Consider the following 22,974-nt stretch of genomic DNA (forward strand, 5'->3'; position numbering starts at 1 on the left):
GGATGCAATAGACGGAAGCACATGTCGTCGATGGTTTCGTAAATTTAGGGAAAGGAGACAAAAGCTACCAAGATCGGGGTGGGAGTGGACGGCCATCACGCATTGGAGAAGACGATATTGACCAAGCTATAAGGAACAACCCGACCCCAACCGTGCAAGAATTAGCAGAGACCTTCGACGTACACCGGACAACGATCGAGAGACGGCTGGTTAAGTTGAATTTTACGAGAAAGTTGGATTGTTGGGTTCCACATAACATGGCAGCTAATCAACGAGATGACCGAATCGCACCTATGTTTCCTTGCTTTCTCCGTACAAAAACGATCTATTCTTGACACGAATTTGACAGGAGATGAGAAGTGGGTCATGTACCGTAACGTAAAGCGTCGTAGGACTGTGTGTCGCCCTTTTGATCCGCCTGCATCGAAAGCTGAACTTCATCCCAAGAAAGTGTTATTGAGTGTGTGGTGGGATTTGCAGGGAATAATTCACAGGGAGGTCCTGCCACTCAACCAAACCATCAATACTGTCTTCGACTGTCTACAGCTAAACAGGCTGCATTCAAATTTGGTAGCAAAGCGGCCAGGTCTCATCAATCTTCGCGGTGTTATCCTTTATCATAATAATGTCAGGCCGCATGGTGCTGTCATCACTCGCCAAAAGTTACTGGGCTTTAGTTGGAAGGTTTTATCCTACCCTCCCTATTTTCCTGACTTGGCACCAACTGACTACCACCTATTTCGTGCGTTGAACAATTCCTTTTGTCAAAAAATCTTTAATGATCTTGATGCTGTGAAAACTGCCATCCAAGACCTTTTTACTCAAAACCGGCAGAATTTTACCGCCGTGGGATTCATCTCCTACCAGAAAGATGGCAAAAAGTCATAGATAGCAATGGCGATTATGCACAATAATAAAATACTGTTCATTTTGCGTTTATTTGCTCTTCTTTATGGGTAATAAAAAAGGGGTAGAACTTTTGCACTCACCCAGTAGCTATTTTCAAAATAAAAAAAAATAACACTTTACCTCTAGTGTCTGTAGATCAATATGAAAATCTCTGAGCTTGTGAAGTCATTCCTCCTCTTCATTCTGATTCTACTTCTAATGTCATCTAGCGGCTTTTAATTGAGCTGTTGGCCGTATGCCAGTTTTCCCCTGGTGCCAAATAGTCCCTGTCTCCCCTACTTATGTTCACTGACCATCTCAGATAAACAGAAAAGTTGATATGCTAATCACTAGATTATGAGTGAGTCATACCAGATACATTCATCGCCATCTGCTATTTGAAGAACAGACACCAATATGTTTCCAGTGCGATTACATGATGTCAATTCCCCACATTTTGATTGCGTGTGCAATTTTTAACTCTCAAAGTTTACATTAAAAAAAAAAAACTAATTCTGTCTTGTTTTATATTTTTTAATTGGCAAAACTTTGCACTCTCAACTTTTTGCCTTTTTGAAGTCAATTGATTTTTTTATCCTCATATTTAAGCAGTACTAATTTTAACTGCATTCATTAAATTAAGTTTTCATTTTTTTTATAAATTGTACTTTTATATAGAACGAATTTCAATTAGTTAGGCACAGCACGGCTAAAGTTAGGGCTCTTTGAATCATAAAAATCCAAATCCATGAATAGACACTTTGATGGCTATTAATATCATATAGAATTAAAACGGTTTTCTAATTAATTATTTGCTAACAAAAATTGATAAATATTAAGTAGCTTATTATAGCATTCGATATTAGAAAGATTGTAGAAGGTGAAAACTATAGTATTTTGTAAATAATTGCTGAAAATTATTGCTCTGCTTTGCATAATTTATCACAAAAATAGATATAAATTTAAGTAGAGCCATAGAAATGTTATTTAATTTGAAAAAATATTGATTTGTCTTAATTAACATGTATGCTTTATTGGAAATTAGTTGGAAAAGAGTATTCTAAGATATATTTATAAAAATTTGATACTTCTTTGTATAATTCTACAAGCTTGTATAATTAGAAAGATAATTTTATTTTCTAGATATTTAAAACATATTACTTCATTAATGTTTTTTAAAAATCTAATTAAGTAAAATTATTTTGTGTGTTTGCTATCCTTCCTTTCTATCCATTAGCCCTAATATTTCGTTAAATTTAAAATTAGACCATGGTTTCCTCACCGATTTCGTAGAAGGATTGCTGGCCTTTGAAATGCTTGCCAAATGACCACTGTTTTGGATAACAGTAATAAACGAAATTTCATGTTAAGAAAAATTAATTTTCATTTTTTAGGGCTGCATTTGGGATTGCTACATTTGCAGAATTATCATTTTGAATACATTACATTATGTGCATACCGCATGTAACGAGTACTCTCATATTGAGTGATTTGCAAAACGAATTGCGAGGAGATACCGTGACGTCACATCCTGAATTGGCGTGTATCAGACCATAATGAGCGCTTGTTTGAAGAGAATCCTTATACCTGCATAGAAGAAATTTTGGCTAGACAACATTGTCGAATACGACATCTGGAGGTTTGAGCAAGTCTCTGTACAGCATTAGTTGAGAAGATTGTTTGTTATAGGGTTAGTTGTCGATAGCAAGACATCGATGAGTTTATGGGAATACATAGCCAACATCAACGAGGAATTTATGGGGCTGTATTCTTCGTAGCTTCAAAAAGCTGGGAAGGAGATTTGGTCAATAGAGGAGGAAATAATAGACTCAACAGAGCAACAAACTTCCAGTAAAATAAAGGAGATGCTGGTAGTATGAGAAGTTATTACATCGTTCGTTAAGAAGCACCACCCTCATGAGGCAGTAGCTATATCCACAACTGGCCTGAATCATTTAATGATAATGCTGTGTCCAATTTTCACGAAATTTTTTAAGTTAGCACAGATTAATTCTTTAGACAACTTTCTTGTAAAAAACAAAAAGGAAGCATTCATTATAAATAATAAATCATGTTATAAATTTGTCTGGGTACTTGTTTTTAGCAAGGAAAGCGTTGTCTCGTTTTGCATGGATTCCTATAGAAAAAATTGTTCCCCTTCACCAGTATTTCACATTAGGGCAAGATTCCTCTGTCCATCATAATATCGCATATCTGTTGAATATTACAGCAAATGAAGGTTAATATTTTATTATTTACAGCATTCGTAACTATTAGATATTATAACAATTTAGATTTAAAATATAATTCCTAATAGTTTTTATACTTGCTTTATTAATTTTCTTAGAATTTAAAATTTATTATTTTTATTGAAGGAGGAATTTTCAAAAATGAATCAGCTCTGGAGTATGCACTTGAAGAAATAAGCAGTCCAGTTGTTGGTAGGTAATATATGTATAAATTTAAACTAACTAATAATAAAGATGAATGTGTGCGTGTGGATGTGCGTTAGTGTTTTACAGGCCAGACCGTATGACTTACCCACAATTTGGCATGTATGTAACTTGTAAGGTGGAAATGTGCACATCGGAGTGAGTTTCTTGAAATTTTAATTCATTTTAATTTTCCAAAATTATTATAGCACAAAAAATTTAAAAATCATTTCAAAATTTATATATATATATATATATATATATATATATATATATATATATATATATATATATATATAATGTGTCACGGTGTTTGTGTTCGTACTCCTCCGGAACGGCTCGACCGATTTTTATGAAACTTTTTATATGTATTTGGTAGGAATGGGAATAGGTCGTAACGTATATATCATAACGCTAGGTAATTAGGGTGTCCCTATTCATGTTCAAAGTACGCTGATGAAATCAACGCTTGCTTGAAATCATCGCCACTGTGGCGTAATGTTGAAAAAGTCCAGCTAAAAATATACATGAGCTTCCAAATGCTACAAAATCTGATGATATATTCTCGGACCAATTGTTAGATATCGGCGATGGAAAAGTCGCTGTCTATGAAAATACTGGATGCATAAAATTGCCCACTCATTTCTGCACTGTCGTTGATTCGCAAAATGTTCTCATTGACCGCATATTTCTTGATGTAAGCACACAATACATAAATCATGCGTGGCTGACAGAAAGAGCCATTTTGGACGCAAAAAATGTGGATGTCGACGATGTAAACTTCAAGATACAGCAATCGTTGCCAGGCGACTTGGTATCGTATAAATCGATCGATACTGTATGCGATGCTAACGAAGCTGTAAATTATCCAACAGAGTTTTTGAACTCACTGGATTTGCCAGGCATGTCACCACACCTTCTATGACTGAAAGCTGGATCTCCGGTTATTTTACTTCGAAATTTGAACCCACCACGGCTGTGCAATGACACGCGATTGGTCATTAAAAAATTGATGAAAAACGTTATCGAAGGCACCATTTCGAATGGCAAATTCCGAGCCGAAAATGTTTTGCTGCCACGAATTCCAATGATTCTCACAGACGGGCCAATTGAATTCAAACGCGTTCAATTTCCTATTAGATTGGCATTCGCAATGACAATCAATAAGTCGCAAGGCCAAACGATGTCTGTTTGCGGCTTAGATTTGGGCACACCATGTTTTTCACACGGACAATTATACGTGGCATGTTCTTACGTTGGCAAACCATCGAGCTTATTTGTATTTGCTAGAGACGAACTGACAAAAAATATCGTGCACTCAATTGCTCTTCGAAATGAATATTGACTTTTTTTATTTCATTTTTATACTTTAGATTTTAAAAAAATATTACTTTTTTCACTTTACGTTTAACTTTTAAGTGATCAAACAATGTATATGTTAGTTACGTTAATGAAATACATTGTATTGAGAAAATGAATGGTTGGTGGGGTTTTTTTTTTTTTTTTTTTTTTCATCGGCGATCATCATCCACAGCGCTCCAATTCTCTTTCTGTCACAGATCCCATCCCCACACACTTACAATAATTCGTTATTTTTTAATTAACCACCAAAATGTTCACTAGAAATACTTTATATGGTAGAACAACGTTAGGTGTGCGTATTTTTGCTGAATTTTGGTAATTTTTTTTAAAGAAATTGTGCCTAATTTCTAGCAGTAGGTTACACTGTTGCTTTGAAGTACAACCGTTCTCATCATTTGATCAACAATCTGACTGTGCAATTATGTTTTCCATTTTGGAAAGAAGGATTTAGTTTAAATATCTGTGTAGTTTATGAGACATAAATATAAAAAGTGAAGTTACAATTCTGCGTAAGTGGAAGATAGCTGAACTGGATGTTTATATTTTCAACAGCGCTATGAGGTTATGGGCTGACTGTGTGACTTATCAATAGACTGTGTGAAATAGTTAAAATCATATGGCTTTAGTGTCAAGCAATATGGCGGAATGATGCACATGAAGTTATGTCTAAACAATTTATCTGAAAACAAATATAACGAATATTCCCGGTAAATTAGTTGGTCGCCTGTGGCGACTAGTATCTGTCTGTCAATAAATGAATACTCGATTAACTTAAACTTTGTCTCCCCGTATTTTTTAATAGTTTTCTTGATAGGGCAAAGACGGTGCTAGAAAGATTGTTATAATTCGCGTCCTAATAGACCCATCTCTGTAGATTCTGAAATCTGTTTTGTCATCAAGGCAGGGTTCGTTGATGTGGTATTCATTCAGCATCCGGCAGAATTATCTGTAAAACTGTCTTCCTGACCAGGAATCTTACTGCGCTGGGAAGCAACGTTACAAATCTATAGCAATATGCTATTTCTAAGTTAATTCTTCGTACTTAATTTTTTTTTTTTTTTTTTTTTTTTTTACTTTTATTCCATGAATTATATTCCTCGAGATTTTTCTTTATAAGGATCTCTTCAGCTTTTTTTTTTTTTTCATTATAAGCTGTTACAGTGCTATAATGGTTGTTTTCAACCTTAATAAGTAATTTGTTTCTCTTTTGATTTTTGTTATTTGAAAAAGACTTGAATTGGCAATGGTGATTTTTATTAAGGATTTCTAATTTGAGCTATTCAAGTTTTGAGAAACCAGATATGATGACATCAAGCTTATAATTTCTTATTTACATGCAAGAGTTTTAGAGAAAGGCATATATTATATCATTTATAAAGGCTAGAATCTAATTAATATTTGGTTTTGCTGTATCATGTAAGGTTGATATTGAAATTCGATTGTACCTGATACAGCTATGAAACCGACTACTTATTGATGGCTATCCATTCTTCTATTTGCATTGAAATTAGAGTTGAATTGATACCATTTTTATAGTGTTAGGAGCAGCTAGGTACTGATACTTGATTGTATCTGACACTTTTCTTGGATAATTTTATATTTGATATACTTGATAGCCAATCTCTTTGCCATCAATATGTAACAAAACATTATCTGTTAATAGATATTGTTGCCTTTAAGGAATATATATATATAATATAATATAATATAAAGTGAGAGATAGATACATAAAAACCTATTAAGAAGCTTATCAAGGAATGTGAAAAACTTGCTCGGTTTTATTGAAATTTTTTTCACCATATAGCGTTGATGATTGAGTAATTTTTGGTTTAAAAAAATCAAACCAATGTATCTTCTTATTTTAAATTATTTAAAACTAGCTATTACCCGCGACTTCGTTCGAGTGGACATATTGGTGTGTATATGAGAACTGACGGTCTGATCAAAATGTAAAATGTTACTAAACCGTTTCATTATAGTCCTGTTGAAAGCAGAGTCTGATATGATTTAATCAAGAAACTTATAACTGATTGAGAAAGACCTACGGGAAAATTTCAACATTTAGTTTTATTCTAATACCATAATATATACAGCATTAAGCCCTTGTTAGGCCCTGGGATACTATTAACTTGGATACTATTACGTCCCATACTATTAACTTGCTCTGCTGCACAGGACCCCCCCCCCCTGGCCGCGGTTTTTGGTGATGCTGCATGTCGGGGTATCTTCGCTTGCTGGATTAAGCGGCAATTTGAAAACGGAATGTGCAGTCCGACCATCGTGAAGCAAAGTTCCAGCAATGCCCAAGGAAGCTACAGCCAGAGCTATATTGCGGTCCTTACGGAGTTGTGCTAGCAGAGAGTCAGCACACATGTCTTATCCGTACCCCCTGGTGCGTCAAGAAAGAATAATTCCTCCTCCCCATTATTACTCGGTGCAGAATCGTTTCATAGACTTGACGCTTCTCATTTCATTAAACTGCACCTCTAAGACCGCGGTGTCGTAGTTTAGCTCCTTCACAACTTCGCTTGATAATTCCCCTCTTCGCTGCGGTGTGGGTAGGCCGAAATCAGAGAGACATTTTCCAGATATGGAAATCATTTTAACCTCAATCAATACCAAAGCTCCGTTAATGATTAGGTCATTTGAGTGCCATCTAGCCCATGCACGATATCTTCTGGTAAAGCGTTCTTGTATGTATCCCACAGCTGGAGGGCGTTTGACAGTCCGCAAGTGCTCACTAAAATTACAAACAGGTCTTCTAGCAACTTTCATAGCCCGAGCTTTATTACTCCTCTTCGAAAGACTAGATTTGCTTTTTCTGGGAATTTCGAAAAAGTATGAAGTAATAACAAATAAAAAAAATTAAAACTAACGTAAAAAACGATGTACTTAAAACTATAAATAAATTTATTAAAAGTATATAATAAAACAAAATAGAAAATCAAGTCCGAATTTCTTTAAAATCAAGTCAAGTCTATTTTATTTATCGATCGATTTTCAGATAGCTACAACAGTATAATACACATAATTTTTAATCTTTTAAATAAAATGAAAATATAGTTGTCAACAATCAGAACACTCTACGCATGCGTGAATTTTCCACGCCAGTTAGGGTAACGCAATGCAGATTAGAAATTTTTTATTTCCTTTATTTTTATTTCAGAATGAATCCGAAAGATCGATTAATTAACAATTTTTAATTTTATATGCATCAAGCACTAAAGAAAAGGACCGGGACCATTTGAAATAATCGATTGAAAACATGTTAAGCCTAGCCTCTTTAGCGTGGGAAAGAAAAACAACTGAAGCCCTATTCATTTGGCGATGGGGAAATGAAGACTTTTGGAGGGAAAGTTAGTTTTTAATTTATAAAAAAATTAATCACTCAATTAACCGGAACAAATAGTAGCCTACATACTATTTCAGACTATAATCCATCCCTGTGCTAAATTTCGTCCAATTCTGTTCAGCCGTTCTGGTGTGATTGACTAACAAACATCCATCTATCCATCCAAACTTTCACATTTATACTAGTAGTATAGATTCTGATAGGTTATTTTGAATTTTAACACTTGATTAAATAGAAATAATACTATAACTTTGAATGTATTTAGAAGTTTTTATAATTTTTTTAATGTCTAACAGTTTGTCATAATAATTGTTCAGAAGCTGTTAAAATTACATAACTGCATTATTTTCTTTCAGGTTTGGATTATATTGTGGAAGATAGAAGAAGTTTACCAATAGAAGGGCGTTTTCCATTCAAGTGCACGTTATGCAATTCTTCCATTGCAAAAACTTCAATTCTTGATCACATTCAAGGATCTAAGCATAGATTAAGATATTTGGTAAATGAAATTCATTACATGTGAAATAGTTTTTTGAAATGAAAATCTGTTTATGTTAAAAAAAATATATTTCTACTTTCTCTTTTCTCTCGCTCTTTTGTGCTTTGGTAAAGTAAGTAGATGTGGTTAGTAAAAACAACCATTCAACTTTAGTTTGAATCACTTTTAGAATTGATCGTATTATAAAGTAACATTTGTTTTATTATTGCAGGGGTGTTTGTGCTCCGGGGATTTTGAACTTCGATACCCGGAAATTCCGGGGATCGTCGTTCAAAAGGAAGTAGGAATAATAATGAATTATTTATTTTGATCTGGGTAATTTTGTTTGCTTTGAAAGCAGAAAACGCAAGGTCAGTGTGTGTGGTGAAAACTTTTCCTTTCTTTCTCCAAAGGCAGTGATAATGCGTGAAAAGGGGGTAAAAACTTCTTTTTTGTTCTATCCTTATTGCGAGTTATGACTCATTCCCCCGGTTCTCGGACATTCTCTTCTGAATTCTTTTCGGCAAGTAGGCGCGGCAGAAAAAAAAGGGAGAGACTTCGTTCGACCAGATGTGCGATCACGTGACCTGGGTTCAAAGGTCTTAATTTTGCAAAATTAATGGTTATTAATTTTGCAAAAAAAGTAATTCATCGGACTTTTATAATTAGGTCATTCAATACTTCATAATTGTAATTTTTCATTTCTCCCCCCCCCTTCTCGAAACTCCAAAATGTCGGTAGTAAGTCCGTAAAAGTTTCAGGGGATTTTTTGGGGTCCCACAAACACCCCTGTTATTGGAAAAAGAGACATTTATTTGCCGGCGTCCTGGCATAGGGGTAGCGCGTCTTCCCCGTGATCTGGGCGTCCCGGGTTCGAGTCCCGGTTTGGGCATGGTTGTTCTTCTGTTGTTCTATCTGTGAGATGTGTGAATGTGCCCTCCTGTAAAAAGGGGTTGTGCAAGCGAATGAATGATGCGTGAGTGGCAAAGTCGTACTCTTGGCCCTAGTTGGCGCTGCTATAAAAAATAAGAGACGTTCCCCCTCAGGCTTAAATCGCTGTCTTCGTAACAGCGGGCTTGTCAGTGGCAAGTGCCATAAGAAACAAGAAACAAACAGACATTTATTTTATTATTGGAAAAAAAAAAGGCTTGATGCTTGTAGCATTTTTTTCTTTTTTTTGATAGTGATTTACTATATTTTTGTGGAATATAAAATTCGCTACATTGAAGATATAGTGATCTAGATTTAATGCAGATATAACGATCTGTATATTTCTTTAGAGGAATGAATAGAGTTAAAGCTAAAGATTAACTCTGATTAAATAATTAGAAGTTGAATAATATTAATTGAGTGTATGTCATAATAATATGAATAGCAATATATTTCTCAATTTGTTCTGGGAATTTAATATACAGCAAAGAGAACTCTCGCTATATGTCTTGATAATCATTTGTAACAGTCTTTATTATATATTTTAAGTTAAAATATCATTTAAACCTAAATATCAGTTAAAGCACTTAGCTGCTTTGAATTAACTTTATGAAAATTAAAAGGAGATTGCATGAGATATAGGCATTGTAAAGAATTTTAATGAGATACTTTAAGAAAAATAAAACTTCATTTTTATTTTGTTTCAGATCCAAGGCATTATACAAGTAGATTTAGATTATACATGTAGATTTAGATTTAGATTATACATCTAATTTTAGATGTAGGTTTAGTTAAAAATTGCAACTATTGAGCAGGATTTTCTATGCAAATTGTTCAAAGATATTGCTGATATCTTTGAATGATACTGCTATTTTGCTCATTCTTACATAAGTTTTTCCTCTCTGCATCATTTGATTTCAGAAACAGTTCTTTTTATAAATAGTAGCATCTTTAGTTTTTTGTAGAATGTCTATAATAGATATGAATTTCTATAGAATATTCAAATGTATGGGATTGGTGATGAAACTAACGAAACAAATATATAATTTAACTAGAAAAAATAAACATTCAGTGTTTGATTTTGTGAAATGTTTGAAGTGTAGAATTTCTACGATGCCTTTTATACTGAACAAATCTATGAAGTATTTCATTAAGGTTATTCATTTTTCGAAATCTTTTTTAGTCTACCAGTAGTGGCAAAATTGAATGAAATGTTTTTTCCCCCTCCACCATAGAAAATAAAAGATGGCGCTGCTTTTGATCGTATTATGAGAACAGAGGATCAGCATAATGATATAGAGGCTTTATTATGTGAAGCTTCTGCAAAGCTGGAGCAAAAATATGGACGAGGACGCGTTATTGTGTCTCTTGAATCAGCATGTAAAGGTACATAATTTTTTTTAAATAAAAATTTCAGTGGATTGTCTAAATCTAATTGGCAATAGACATTTCTTTATTTACTTATATTTTTTAATATTTGTTACTGATTTACTGTTTTTTTCTAGGTGCTAAAAAGGAACCTTCTGTGAATATTCACAGAATTTCCAGTAATTATGTGTAAGTTTTATATTCTCTAATTCTGCATATGTTTTTCGACTTATGTCATGTAACTTTGTGCCAACTGTTATTCCCTAGAAAAAGAATCATTTCAATTTTCTCATGTTCAGATTAATCCTAAAGGTTATTAATGTTATCTATAAGGATAAGGTATAGAATTAAATTCCCTAACTTAAGCAAACAAAATTTTAAATTTATTCTGAAATATAATTCCATTCTTTATCCATTTTTTTTTTGTCTCATACTATTATTGAATTCAATAAACAGTAATATAAAAAATTATAAGTTAAATTCAAAACCAATTTGAAAAATGTTATGGATATATTAGATATATATTCCACCATATCCCTTGAAAATGAGATTCAATCTATCATATTCCATGAAAATGAGATATAATCTATCATATTCCATAAGTGAGACCCAATCTTTTATGGATTTTGTTCCAACAGATGCAATATGGCTTATTTCCTGTACATGTTTTCTTTTCTCTTTCACATTTTACATTAGAATCCAATTTATTTTCTCTAAACTCACACACAAAAATTTACATTTACACATATATTGCTGTTTCTATCTACTTCAATTTCATTTCCATGAAGCTTTAAAATCTGAATGTCTTCAACTCCATTTTTGATAAATATTAATAATATAATTCAGATATGAATTAAGACACACTAGAATTCAGATATGTGGGTTAAATATTTACTATAAAAAAGTTGCTTAAAATATTTAACTGTAGTGATTTTATGAGATAGCACAGAACAGCCAATATTTTTATGCTGCATAAACATATTGGTGAGTGGCAATACAAATCACATGCAGTCATCACATAGAGAAAGATCACTAAATGCAATCAGAATTGGCGAGATATCACTCAAATTCTACACTTTTCTGTAAGACATTTGACATTGCTCCAGAAATAGAGTTCTTATTTCTAAACTATCTTCTTTTTACAGAAGATCTTTACTCTAGTTATCATCTGCAATTTTCTAGTACTTAATGTAATAGCCATCTCTCTTTTTGTGCTTTTTTTTTATCTGAGAATTAAAATATTATTTTATTTAAATCTGCTATTCAATCAACTGCTAATTGTTTATTTCAACATGAAACAACATACTGAATACTAAAGATTCTTCACTTAGACAATTCTGTGATATTTGAAATGTGCACATGTTTTGTGTCTACATTTCAGTGATTACACGACAATAAATATTATGTTGGCATATGCTGTTGAATCCTGAAATTTCATGATAGGTTTTTTGATATTATAAGTATAGTATTTTAGAGTTAAAGATCAAAATGTGTTGAATTAACATTTTAAAAATAGTCTTGTACAATTTGCAGTTAATTTTTAATAATAAGCATAGCTAAGACAGTGTTCATTTACTGATCATTGACTAATCCAGATTGTTTATTTACTGATCATTGACTAATAATTTTTCTTTGGAATTCTGATTGATTAATTTTGGGGACATTAATATAAATTAAAAAATATATATATAATTTCTTTACACATTTACTTGTAATAAATAACTGACCGCTTTTGGCAGCTTGTTTATTTGCCAGATAATATTGGTTATTTTTAATAAATCTTTTATAGCTAAATTACTGTTCATAATTCCTTAATTAAATATTTTTGAGCTTAAATAAGAGTAAACATTAAAGTTGTTCTCTTTTAAAGATCATTTGCAGATATGACACATTACTACGGAAATAGGAATTTCAACATGCTTGACATTGAATATTATCATGCTTGAGAAAGTTTTGTTTTATGTAATAATTCTATAGTATTTTTAATTTCAAGCACATTTTATATAATTTTATTCATCTTATTGTTTGTTTAATCATATTTTATTTTTCAGTGCTTTATGTTTAGAATTATTTTATGAAATTCAGCTTTTGTTCCAAGTCTGTGTTATGTGTGTCTTACACCAATTCTAATTGAATTCATTTCCATCACATTATAATACCATTAAAAATGTAATTGCCTGGGTAATCTGCCTTCTAATAGCACAATTACTTTAACATCATGTTTTTATTTCTTATGTTAGATAGTAAGCAGAATATTTTTTTTTTCCTTTAGCTTTCAGTAAAGAAAAAAAATTCAGGCAATTAAATATTTGATGAAACAGTGAAACAATTTGAATTTCATTGCAGCCATGAAAAACATTATCACAAACTATGTAAAAAAGAAAAAATATTTATAAATATTGTTAAAAATTTGAAGAAATTTGCAGTAAAATTAATATCATATAGTAAAAAAGACATTTTTTTAACCTTTTAAATAGTGCAAAAATAACTTCAATACAATTTCGTCTGTGGAAGTTACTGGGGGGGGGGACAAAAATCTTTTATTAATTTTTAATTAATAAAATTTTTAAAAAAATTGTTCTGATATGTACATTCCCATCCTTCAAAGTATATTTCTTCCAAATTTTGTAATTATATTCAAATGGGCTGGCTTGTGAAGCACCAACAGACATATGTTTTTTTTTTTTTTTAATTAGTAGTGATAATATTAAGTTTTCTTTTGGTAGTGCATTTTTTAAAATCTTCCTTTTTTGTAGGCCTATAAAATTTTTAATATCTGTAATAAAAAAAAATTAAAGAATATCTTTAAGATTTCTAGAAGCAGAAATTAACTAGATAGCAAATGAAAAAAAAATATGTATTTGTAGAATTTTTAGAATTTTTTTCAGGAAACCGTTAATTAACATTCACACTTCTTAATTTTTCTTTTTTGTTACTTTTTTTTTGCCTCATTTCCCATTCTCATATACTTGCTTGATGAATTTCTGTTCTTCCTGTAGCAAATACAATGTACAACAGAAGGGCAATAAGATGCAATTTCATAAATCTTAAATGTAATATCCTTTGTTTTATGACATGTTTGTTGTACACGCACAAAATTTTAAAGCCCAATTTCTTTGTAATTTGAGATGGTAACTATTTATTTTCTATATTTATTATCCCCACACCCAGTCAAGATTTTAATTAAGCATTTTTATTGCATTCTTATAAAATATTTCAAAATTATTGTAAATTAAACAATGTAGTGAGTTTTTTTTTTTTTAAATAATTTTTCTTGGTAAATTAAGTGACTGAACTGACTATTTAATTCCAAAGTAAATAACTTTTATTTATTGGTGTGCTTTCTTAATTATTCTATAGGGCCAGACCCCAAATTTTGCTTATATGGGGAAACATAGGGATTTTCTGTTATTTAGATAAAATTGAAATCTTTCAACCCATTTTACCCATTTTGTTATTAATGCTTAAATAGTACATGTATCTTTTTGGGATGTCAGATGTGGGTATCATTGATTTTAGAGATGTATTATTAAAGGAAACTACATTGTATTATTAAAGGAAATGCAGCATTGAATTTTAGTGCAATTTCTTATGAAATTTATGAGATTATATATAAAAAAAAATTATGATGCTGAAACAAAAAGTTACAATCTGCGATTATATATATATCTAATATTGATCTTGAATTGAAAATGTATCTTATAAAAGCAATTGTTTTTATGAATGTTCAGATTTATATTTGAAACATAATTTGTATTACTTTACTTTCTAAATCAAAAATTTTATTCTATTTAATAACAAGCTTCATTTGCTATGATAATTTAATTTAATTACTGCATATTCAATTTACAACCCTATGCATGCTACATTTTCTGAGAAACTAATACATTTTTCAAAAAGAAAAGTCATAAAATTTTTTGATGTAATAATTTAACTAAAAATAGGTTTTTTAGGCAGTTTTTCTTCGGATATTAATATACTCCAATTCTTGAATGGAGGGGGGGGGGATCTGCATTTCTCTTAATACCTAAAAGAAATCAATTTCTATCATAATTTTGACATGGTAAAGGCATGCAATACTAGGACTATATATATATTTGTAATAAATTTCGAATCTTGTCGGCTAAATTATGTGTAACATATTATTGGTTGAAGTAGAATACAGGTTTGAAGACATAGCCGAGACTAATTTCGTTTTTTTCTATTTCGAGTGACAGGCATGATTATATACAAGAAGACGCAGTGTGGCACAAAGCAGAAGTAAAGAAGAGCAAAAAAAGGGATAAAAACAAATGATCACTAGTCTTATATAACATTGGATTTCTGGCCATGCGCCAATGGAATACATGTGTTGACCTTTGACACCTTTTCAAGGGCATCGAAATATCACTCTCATTTGAAAAGTAGTTCTGATGGTGCATTATTTTTACAGTGGAATTAATTAAACCGAAAGTGGAATTGGATCATGAAATAAGAGAATATTTTTAGAATGAAGTTACAATGGGCTAAATTAAGATAAAGTTTGGGAAATTAATTTGGATTAAATTAAGAGTTTAAAATATCATTACATATATATATATATATATACACACACACTGTCTATCAATAAGTAATTGGACACCTGTGATAAAAGAGATAAACACAATTATTCATATTCAATAGTTGGTAGAGCTTCCATCTGAAGTAATTACAGCCTTCACTTTCCGGGGTATGCTTTCCACAAGTTTTTGGATGATGGCCAGTGGTATTTTCTTCCACTAGGCTTGGAGAAGACATTTAAATTCTTTTACTGATTTCAGATGGTTGCTGCACCCCATGATTTTGCAATCCAATTTGTCCCAGAGGTTTTCTGTAGGATTCAAGTCTGGACTCAGGGCAAGCTAGTTCAGTCATTTCACTCCATTGTCATCATAGCAATCCATGATGGACCTTGCAACATGACAAGTAGTGTTGTCATGTTCTACCCAAGTTCCATGTTCTATCCAAGAAATAACAATTATCCAACCCGTAAAATTGCTACAGCTTAGGAAGCACATGGTTGTTTAGAATAGTGTGGTTGGAGTCGTTGTTGAGCTTACCATCAATTGAGATCAAGGGTATCAGTCCATACTACAAGAAGCATCCCCACACCACAACTAGAACTTTTTTTAAGCATTCGTATAGTATTCATTTCTTAGTTTTATGGGTCTTCTGGGTTGAAGCATATTCTGGCAATCACCACTCATCTTCCACTTCTTAATCACAAAAAGCCATTGAGGATTTTGGAATATTTAACTCACTATAGTATATGTTTCTTAAGTATCGGCAATTTCCATAATATCCAACAATTATCTCTTTCTTGAAATCAGACAGCTCTGAATTTTGTAGCTTCTTGCGTGCAACTAATGGCCAGTGATGTTTCTTACATGATATTTAAGTACAGAAGGCTTGATGTAGATCAGGACAATAAATATCATCATTTACATGGTTGTCCAAATACTTATTGGTTGATAGTGTGTGTATATAAATATATATAAACATTGAATGCAATGTGAAATAAAAATAAAAAAATTGCAAAACATGACCTTTCTATAGCTTTTGAATTTTGTGAAAAATAAAAAAGTCATACTCATTCTCATAAAATACTTAATGTCAATACTAAATCATTTTAATTACATTGAAGAGATGAGTAATAATGCATTGCTAATTTTAAGAAAAACAGTGATTTTAAACTAAAAAAATGTTAGTCTTGGTTTCAAAATAAGAAAGAGCTGATATATGGAACTAAAATGAAAGATGCAATTGCTCACAGCTGTTTTTGAATGTGGTTTAAAATTTAAACTAAATCATAATTTTAATTCTCAGGTAAATTGAGGGAAAAAAAACTCTTTATCTTCTATCTTTTTCTTTACTTGTAAATGATTAACCATGCTCTTGTTCTTAGTTTTCATGTGTGGCATTTTCTTCTTTTATTTCTCCTCAATACAATGAAAAAGCTCTTAATTTTATGGCACACATATGAATTTTGTTGCTTTTTCAGATATTCTAATTGTTTGCTTTTTTTACTTTGAATTTAACTGAAAGTGTAGAAAGTTTTTTTTAATTGCAGCAAATAATAACAGGTGTATTTAAAATGCACGAAGCCACTTCCACTATAGTAATGCCACTCCTCAAATTCACCCACCATAATAATGAATTCATATTCTTTAATTCTTCTGCAGTTCCTCTTCCTTTCTCCCTTTTTCACCCTATGATAAATGAGATATCTTGCTAAATATGTCTAATTCACTTGCTGCTGATCTTTCTAAATGAAAGTTAAGTAATCATTTAAGTCAGATAGTTTTGAGTCACTTCCTTTTATTATTGAATTTAAAATTTCTAGATAGGTGAACAAATACCAGATTGTTGAAATTCTCTTAAACCTGTCATGAATTAGCTTTTCCTTAGCTTTTTGTAAAAGTCTTTGAAAGTTGTCTAACAAGGTAATTTTTAAGTTATTAAATTATTGACAAATTGAATTTGTGGGTTATTCAGTTTTTGAGAATATACAGTTAATCTTCTTATTTTGTTGATACATTTTTTTAAATATAAAAGTATGAATTAACATTTTTTTTATATACAATTACTTTCATTGCCATATCTACACAATAAAATTTGTTTTTACAGGGATGTTGATTTTGAATCTACTTCTGAGTCTGATGCTAAGGATTTAGAAACAAACAGTGCTGTAGAAAGTGAACCTGAAAAACTAGCCAATTCAACTTTATTTGAATCTAAGGAAGTAGAAGATGCTTCATCTAAGAATTCAATTACTTCATGTTTTGGTAGTTTACCCAAGCAGAATTTTGATCATGGAAATAAGGGATTGAAAATTTTATCTCACAGCATATCAGAAAGAGCAACAAATATGGAAGAAATAACTGAAGTTTGTAAAATTGATAAATCTTCTGTAGTTCAATGTGAAGGCTCTCTAAATGCTCAAAAAGAAGATTCTTCAATTGATAAAAGTTATTCTAGTGGAAATATATCATTTAAAAGGTCATTTCCACCCTATGATAATGAAACTTATAAGAATACTAAAAGGCAACATCTGGAAAATCCAAATATGGAAACGTTTTGGTCGACTGATTTCATGGTTCAGAGTAATCCTGAGCCACTATCAAATAAAGGATCAGCAACTTCACAAATCACCGCATCATATATTTTCAATCCATTAATATTGGATCAAATGGTTAGTAAAAATGTATATATTTTATTATCATTCTGAATATATATATATATATATATATATATATATATATATATATATATATATATATATATATATATATATATATATATATATAATAAGGTCTTCTTAAGGTGTTGCAGATACAAGAAGGATATGTTTCTGTTCAATATTTGATTTATATTCTTTCTTTCAGTTTTGATGTGTTTTGTGCTTGACTTTTTTGCAAATTTATTTTAATTTATATAATCAGTAGATCTGAAAACAGTTTAAAATTAAGATGCAACACAGAATATTTTTTTCAACAGTCTACTTTCATTGTTACAATTAAGTTATTAAATATAAATTTAAGTACAAGATAATCTATTTTAGAATTATGAAAACTTGCATCATAATTGTAACAAATGGTTTTAATTTGAAAAATAATTCATTTACATATTCAATTGTATTAAAATTAATTTTAATTTTGAATCGGTCAAGAGGTTTTTTTAAACCTACATTGGTATTAATTGATCATTTGTTGTAGCATAATATAATTCAAAGTTATTTTCAACCTTATTTTATTTATAACTTATTAACTTATCAGTAATTGGAAACCAATTTGAAAATACTTATTTGATTTCTTCTTATTTTTTTCTAATATAATTAAAACCGACACAGGCCAAAAATTTTCTTGCTTACTTTCTAGTAAAGTTGTAACACTCCCCCCCTCCATGTAATACTGTGGCCAGGCTGTGACTACTACAAGGGATCATATTTTTAATTCCATTCTTGAGAGTAGTGTGTTTCATCATATTGTAAAGAACACTCACATTTAACTACATACCATTGACAAGCAATAACTATGAAAGATCTTAATTTGGTATTTTTGATGGACATTAATTTAATGTTTTTTTTCTTTTTTTCTGAATTTAACTTGCAATTCTTTTGGGGAGGGGAGGGGAGGAGGAGGATTAATCGCTGATATGCCATTAATACAAGTATTTAAAAAATTGAATGTGTTTGTTTTATTATTGATCAAAAGCAAAATTTGAATTTGACTTAGAATACAATAATAGTCACACCAATTTTTTTTTTATTTAAGTTATTGCATTTTTGAATAATTACAATTACATGCATGAGAAATTACAGACCAACAGACAGTTTGTTCTTTAAAAGATACGATTCCAAATTTGACATGGATCTACATTATAAATACCATGTCTGTGAACTGAATCTATCTAGTTTATGTTTTGTAGTTATTGTGTTCACTTTTATTCAGACACACAGACTGACTATCTTCTTCCAAAGAGATTTTGTTGATATTTTGATAGAAACCTACAAATTTGGTATAAAGATTCTAAAGAGATGGAATAATTAGGATTTTCAGTGGCGTGAACTTCTGATTTTTTGATGTGTCTTCTGCCAAGAGGAATGGGTTCTAAGTTTCCCTCCTTAATCTTTGCATTTATGTCAACAGTCCTTCTCCCCTTCCTAATAATCAATATTAGCACAAGATTCACCTCATGATTATTTTTTGAAGCACATTCCTAAATACTTGTCGTGATGATTTTGTTGCTTTTAAATTGTTTTTCAGCTAATATAATTGTACTTAAGTATAACTTTTCTTCTTTCAAGAACTGGGCAGTTACTTGATCTTTGCTTGAAAGCTTTCTTCTTTTTCACCTTATTTTTATAAAGTTTTGATATTCAGTAGTTGTTATAGATAATAATTTGGTTACCTGAAAATCGAAAGATGTGTAAAAAATATTATGGAGCATTAATTTTGATTAAAGATTGCACAATTTTGTGTAATAATTTGATATACAGCTGCATTCACCTATAATTCCCCTTAAATCTTCACCTGCTAGTTTTATGATGGAACAATGGAAGTATATTGTTTGTTACCTAATAGATTGGAATTTTGGGAGACACTGCACATATGTTTATATAATCTGTGATAGTTAATAAAATGATTATTGAATTTCTATCACAAAATTGTGTGTAATTATTATTACTTTGCTTTATGGTATTTGTGTTATATGATATTTGGTGTTTTCTTTAATTTTAATTATAATAAATTTTTTAAAGAAGCTTGGATTTGAATAATACATATTTATAAATCAAATTTTTAATAATAATTTAACCATGGTGTTACAATTTTTTTTCTCTTTTTTTTCCCATAGTCTAAATGGGATATTTCTTCTGAAAATGAAGCTGACATTCTTATGATAATTGTTGGAGAGTTTTTGAAACTTTTGTTGCAATACAAATATAAGGATCACAGCAATGCTGTTATAGAGGTACGCTTTTCTTTTCTTTTTTCTTTCTTTCTTTTTTTTAAGTATAATGTATATTCAAATACAAATATAGAAGGTAAGTTCTAGATAACTGAAATTATTTACATCAGTATTTCTTATTGTAAATCTCCTTTTTTAATAAAATAGAATATCAACACTTACATTTTTTTCCATCTAAATTAGTTGTAGAATCTTTAATAATAATAATTAAAAAAACACATATTAGTTGCATTTATTGTTGAAAAAATCTTCTGTATCCATTGATACAAAAGGTTATCTTGTCTGGGACACTATTTATTATTCAAATAAATTCTGTTGTGCAGTTTCACCAATGATCTGTTGTATTAAAAATTATTGTTCTTAGTGGTGTTTGTAATGTGTGCATTTCAGGGGGGGGGGGGATATACCTAACTCCAACAGTGCTTGCTTGCCAATTCCTTGCTTTTATAAATGCCATTAAAATCAATACTGCAGTAGCACAAATAAAATTTTTAAAAATTTAATGGATTTTACTTTGTTTCTCCCTCCCAATTGTGACTTAGCTTGTAAAAGGATAAAATTTGAAATAAATAAATGAAGATGTCCTTGAAAAAAAGATTCAAAAGCATCAAGTGGAATGATGATTCATTGCAAAAAATGTTGTTAAATCTAAATTGTGTAAAAATTATTGTCATGTTTTTGGGGAATGTTAATTTTATTTTATTCCTTGCTTAAATGTTGCAGCAAGTTAACAAATATTTTAACACAATAATTTTTAAATTGAATGGCATCACCCTTGTTACTGTTGTTCTATTATTGATGTTAAGGAAATAAACATATGTTATGCTAACATCTCTCGAAATTAAGATAGGATTGTAAGAACATGTGACATGCCAAACCAACTATATTCCAATGAAGAATGAATATTTCTTCCTCCCCCCCCACCACCTTGGTTCTGTGTGAAAGATCTTTGAACTCATCTAGAAACAATTAAATAAAAATAAATTAAGAGAACGATTTACCTCAAAAACATTTTGAAAAATTAGAGTGTTATGTACTGGAATTTTAGGTATAATTTTAAAAATTTCTCAGCAAAACTGACTTATTTTAAAAATTTCTCTAGTTAATTACAAGGAGTATTTTTTTTAAGTAAGTACTATTTTGAAAAACAGCGACTGTGACTACTGTTCTGTGAATGTGTGTTGTGTACCTGAATCCATTGGTTACCATAGACGCCATTATAGGAGAATTCGACTGTGCTGACGCTTGTTTATGAGTACTTAAAATTCATCAGGCAATTGAAAATCTGACCAATTATGAAGTATTCTGTTATTTGCTTTCTAAGGGCATAAATTGTGAATGTGACGGAAATTCATTGGCAAATCAGTGGGATGAAGGAGAAAAAATAGTAAGAAAATAGAGCATTTAAAGATGTTCTCAAGAATATGCATAATGAGAATAAGCAGCTGACATTCTATCATTGCTGAAGACTTAAGGCAGAAAGTTGATAGAAAAAGACAGAACAGACACACTTTATGATTTCATTTTTATCTAATGAAGATTGCAGTGAAAATATTGGCAGAGATGCACAAAAACAAAATGTTTATTCAGTGCATCTGCTTTTTTTCAGGAATACAGTAATTTTGGGGAGGATTTCTTAGTTATTGTTTTGCTTTATGATAATGCTCGTCCACATGTGGTTAATTATATCAATATATTATCACCCCTTTTTCAAGAAAACTTGTATCCCTATTTGTATAGTCTCAATCTAGCACATAGTGACTATTGTCACTGCATTTAAAAGCATCGCAATAATTACTGTCACAACAACGATGGTGATTTCGAAATGGCCTTGTCAGATCACAAAGCAGGTGGATTCTTATGAGGATAAAATTCAAAAGTTGGTTGTATGACATGTGTTAATATTAGTGGGAATTATGTCAAAAAGTAAATTAAATACAGGCTTTCATGTAAAAATAAAATTGTTAAAATGTACAGTTGTGTGTTTTCAATTTCAAAACGACATATACTTTAGAAACATGCCTTATTTATTAGATACTTAAAATAAACTTCATTCAAATGATAAAGATGAAATGTTCTTTAATCTGATAATGTATTATTTTTCTCCCCTTACAATAATAAGAAATTGTATTACAACCTTTATTATTACTTTTATGTGAAATTTTCTTACTGTAGGTATGGTGTATTCATCTAAATATTGTTCACATACACATAAGCCCATTATTTTATGAATATAGATATAAATTACTTTGAGAGATAAAATTTTGAACAGAATGTTATTTTTTTCTTCTTTACCTTTTTAATCTGAAGCAAAAACATTATTATTGTAAGAGAACATCGAAAGTCTAAACAGTTTAAAGTAATTGTTCTAATTAATGTATTTTTTTAAAACCTTGATTTTATTAATTTTAAATACAAAATGGATTTTCAAGTATTTGAAATGTAGAATTTCAATTTTTTTATTATATATTGGTCTAAACTATTTTGTCCATTCTTAAATGAGCATTTTTTTTATTGATATTTTATAGACTTTATGTTTTTATAACTCATTCAAAATACTGATGCATCTTTGTGCAGCTAAACAAACTACATTAATTTGGGAAATCAGATAAATTTCTAGAAATAAAAAATATTTTATGTTACCTTTATTGTTAATAGTCATCAGATGGCAGATTGTT

General features: G+C 30.5%; 1 protein-coding gene across 5 annotated transcripts in view; it reads left to right on the top strand.

The window, feature by feature from the left end:
* LOC129969568 (uncharacterized) overlaps window positions 1–22,974 on the top strand; it is a 46,634-nt gene that overhangs the window by 22,153 nt on the left and 1,507 nt on the right. For all 5 annotated transcript variants that reach the window (XM_056084196.1, XM_056084199.1, XM_056084198.1 and 2 more), the window contains 6 exons: window positions 3,264–3,329; window positions 8,391–8,533; window positions 10,678–10,828; window positions 10,948–10,999; window positions 17,456–18,020; window positions 20,183–20,299. In XM_056084196.1, the coding sequence (XP_055940171.1) occupies window positions 3,264–3,329; window positions 8,391–8,533; window positions 10,678–10,828; window positions 10,948–10,999; window positions 17,456–18,020; window positions 20,183–20,299 (1,094 nt within the window). The remainder of the gene's footprint in view (window positions 1–3,263; window positions 3,330–8,390; window positions 8,534–10,677; window positions 10,829–10,947; window positions 11,000–17,455; window positions 18,021–20,182; window positions 20,300–22,974) is intronic.

This window comes from Argiope bruennichi, chromosome 5 (assembly GCF_947563725.1).
Source record: "Argiope bruennichi chromosome 5, qqArgBrue1.1, whole genome shotgun sequence".
Classification (NCBI taxonomy): Eukaryota; Metazoa; Arthropoda; class Arachnida; order Araneae; family Araneidae; genus Argiope; species Argiope bruennichi.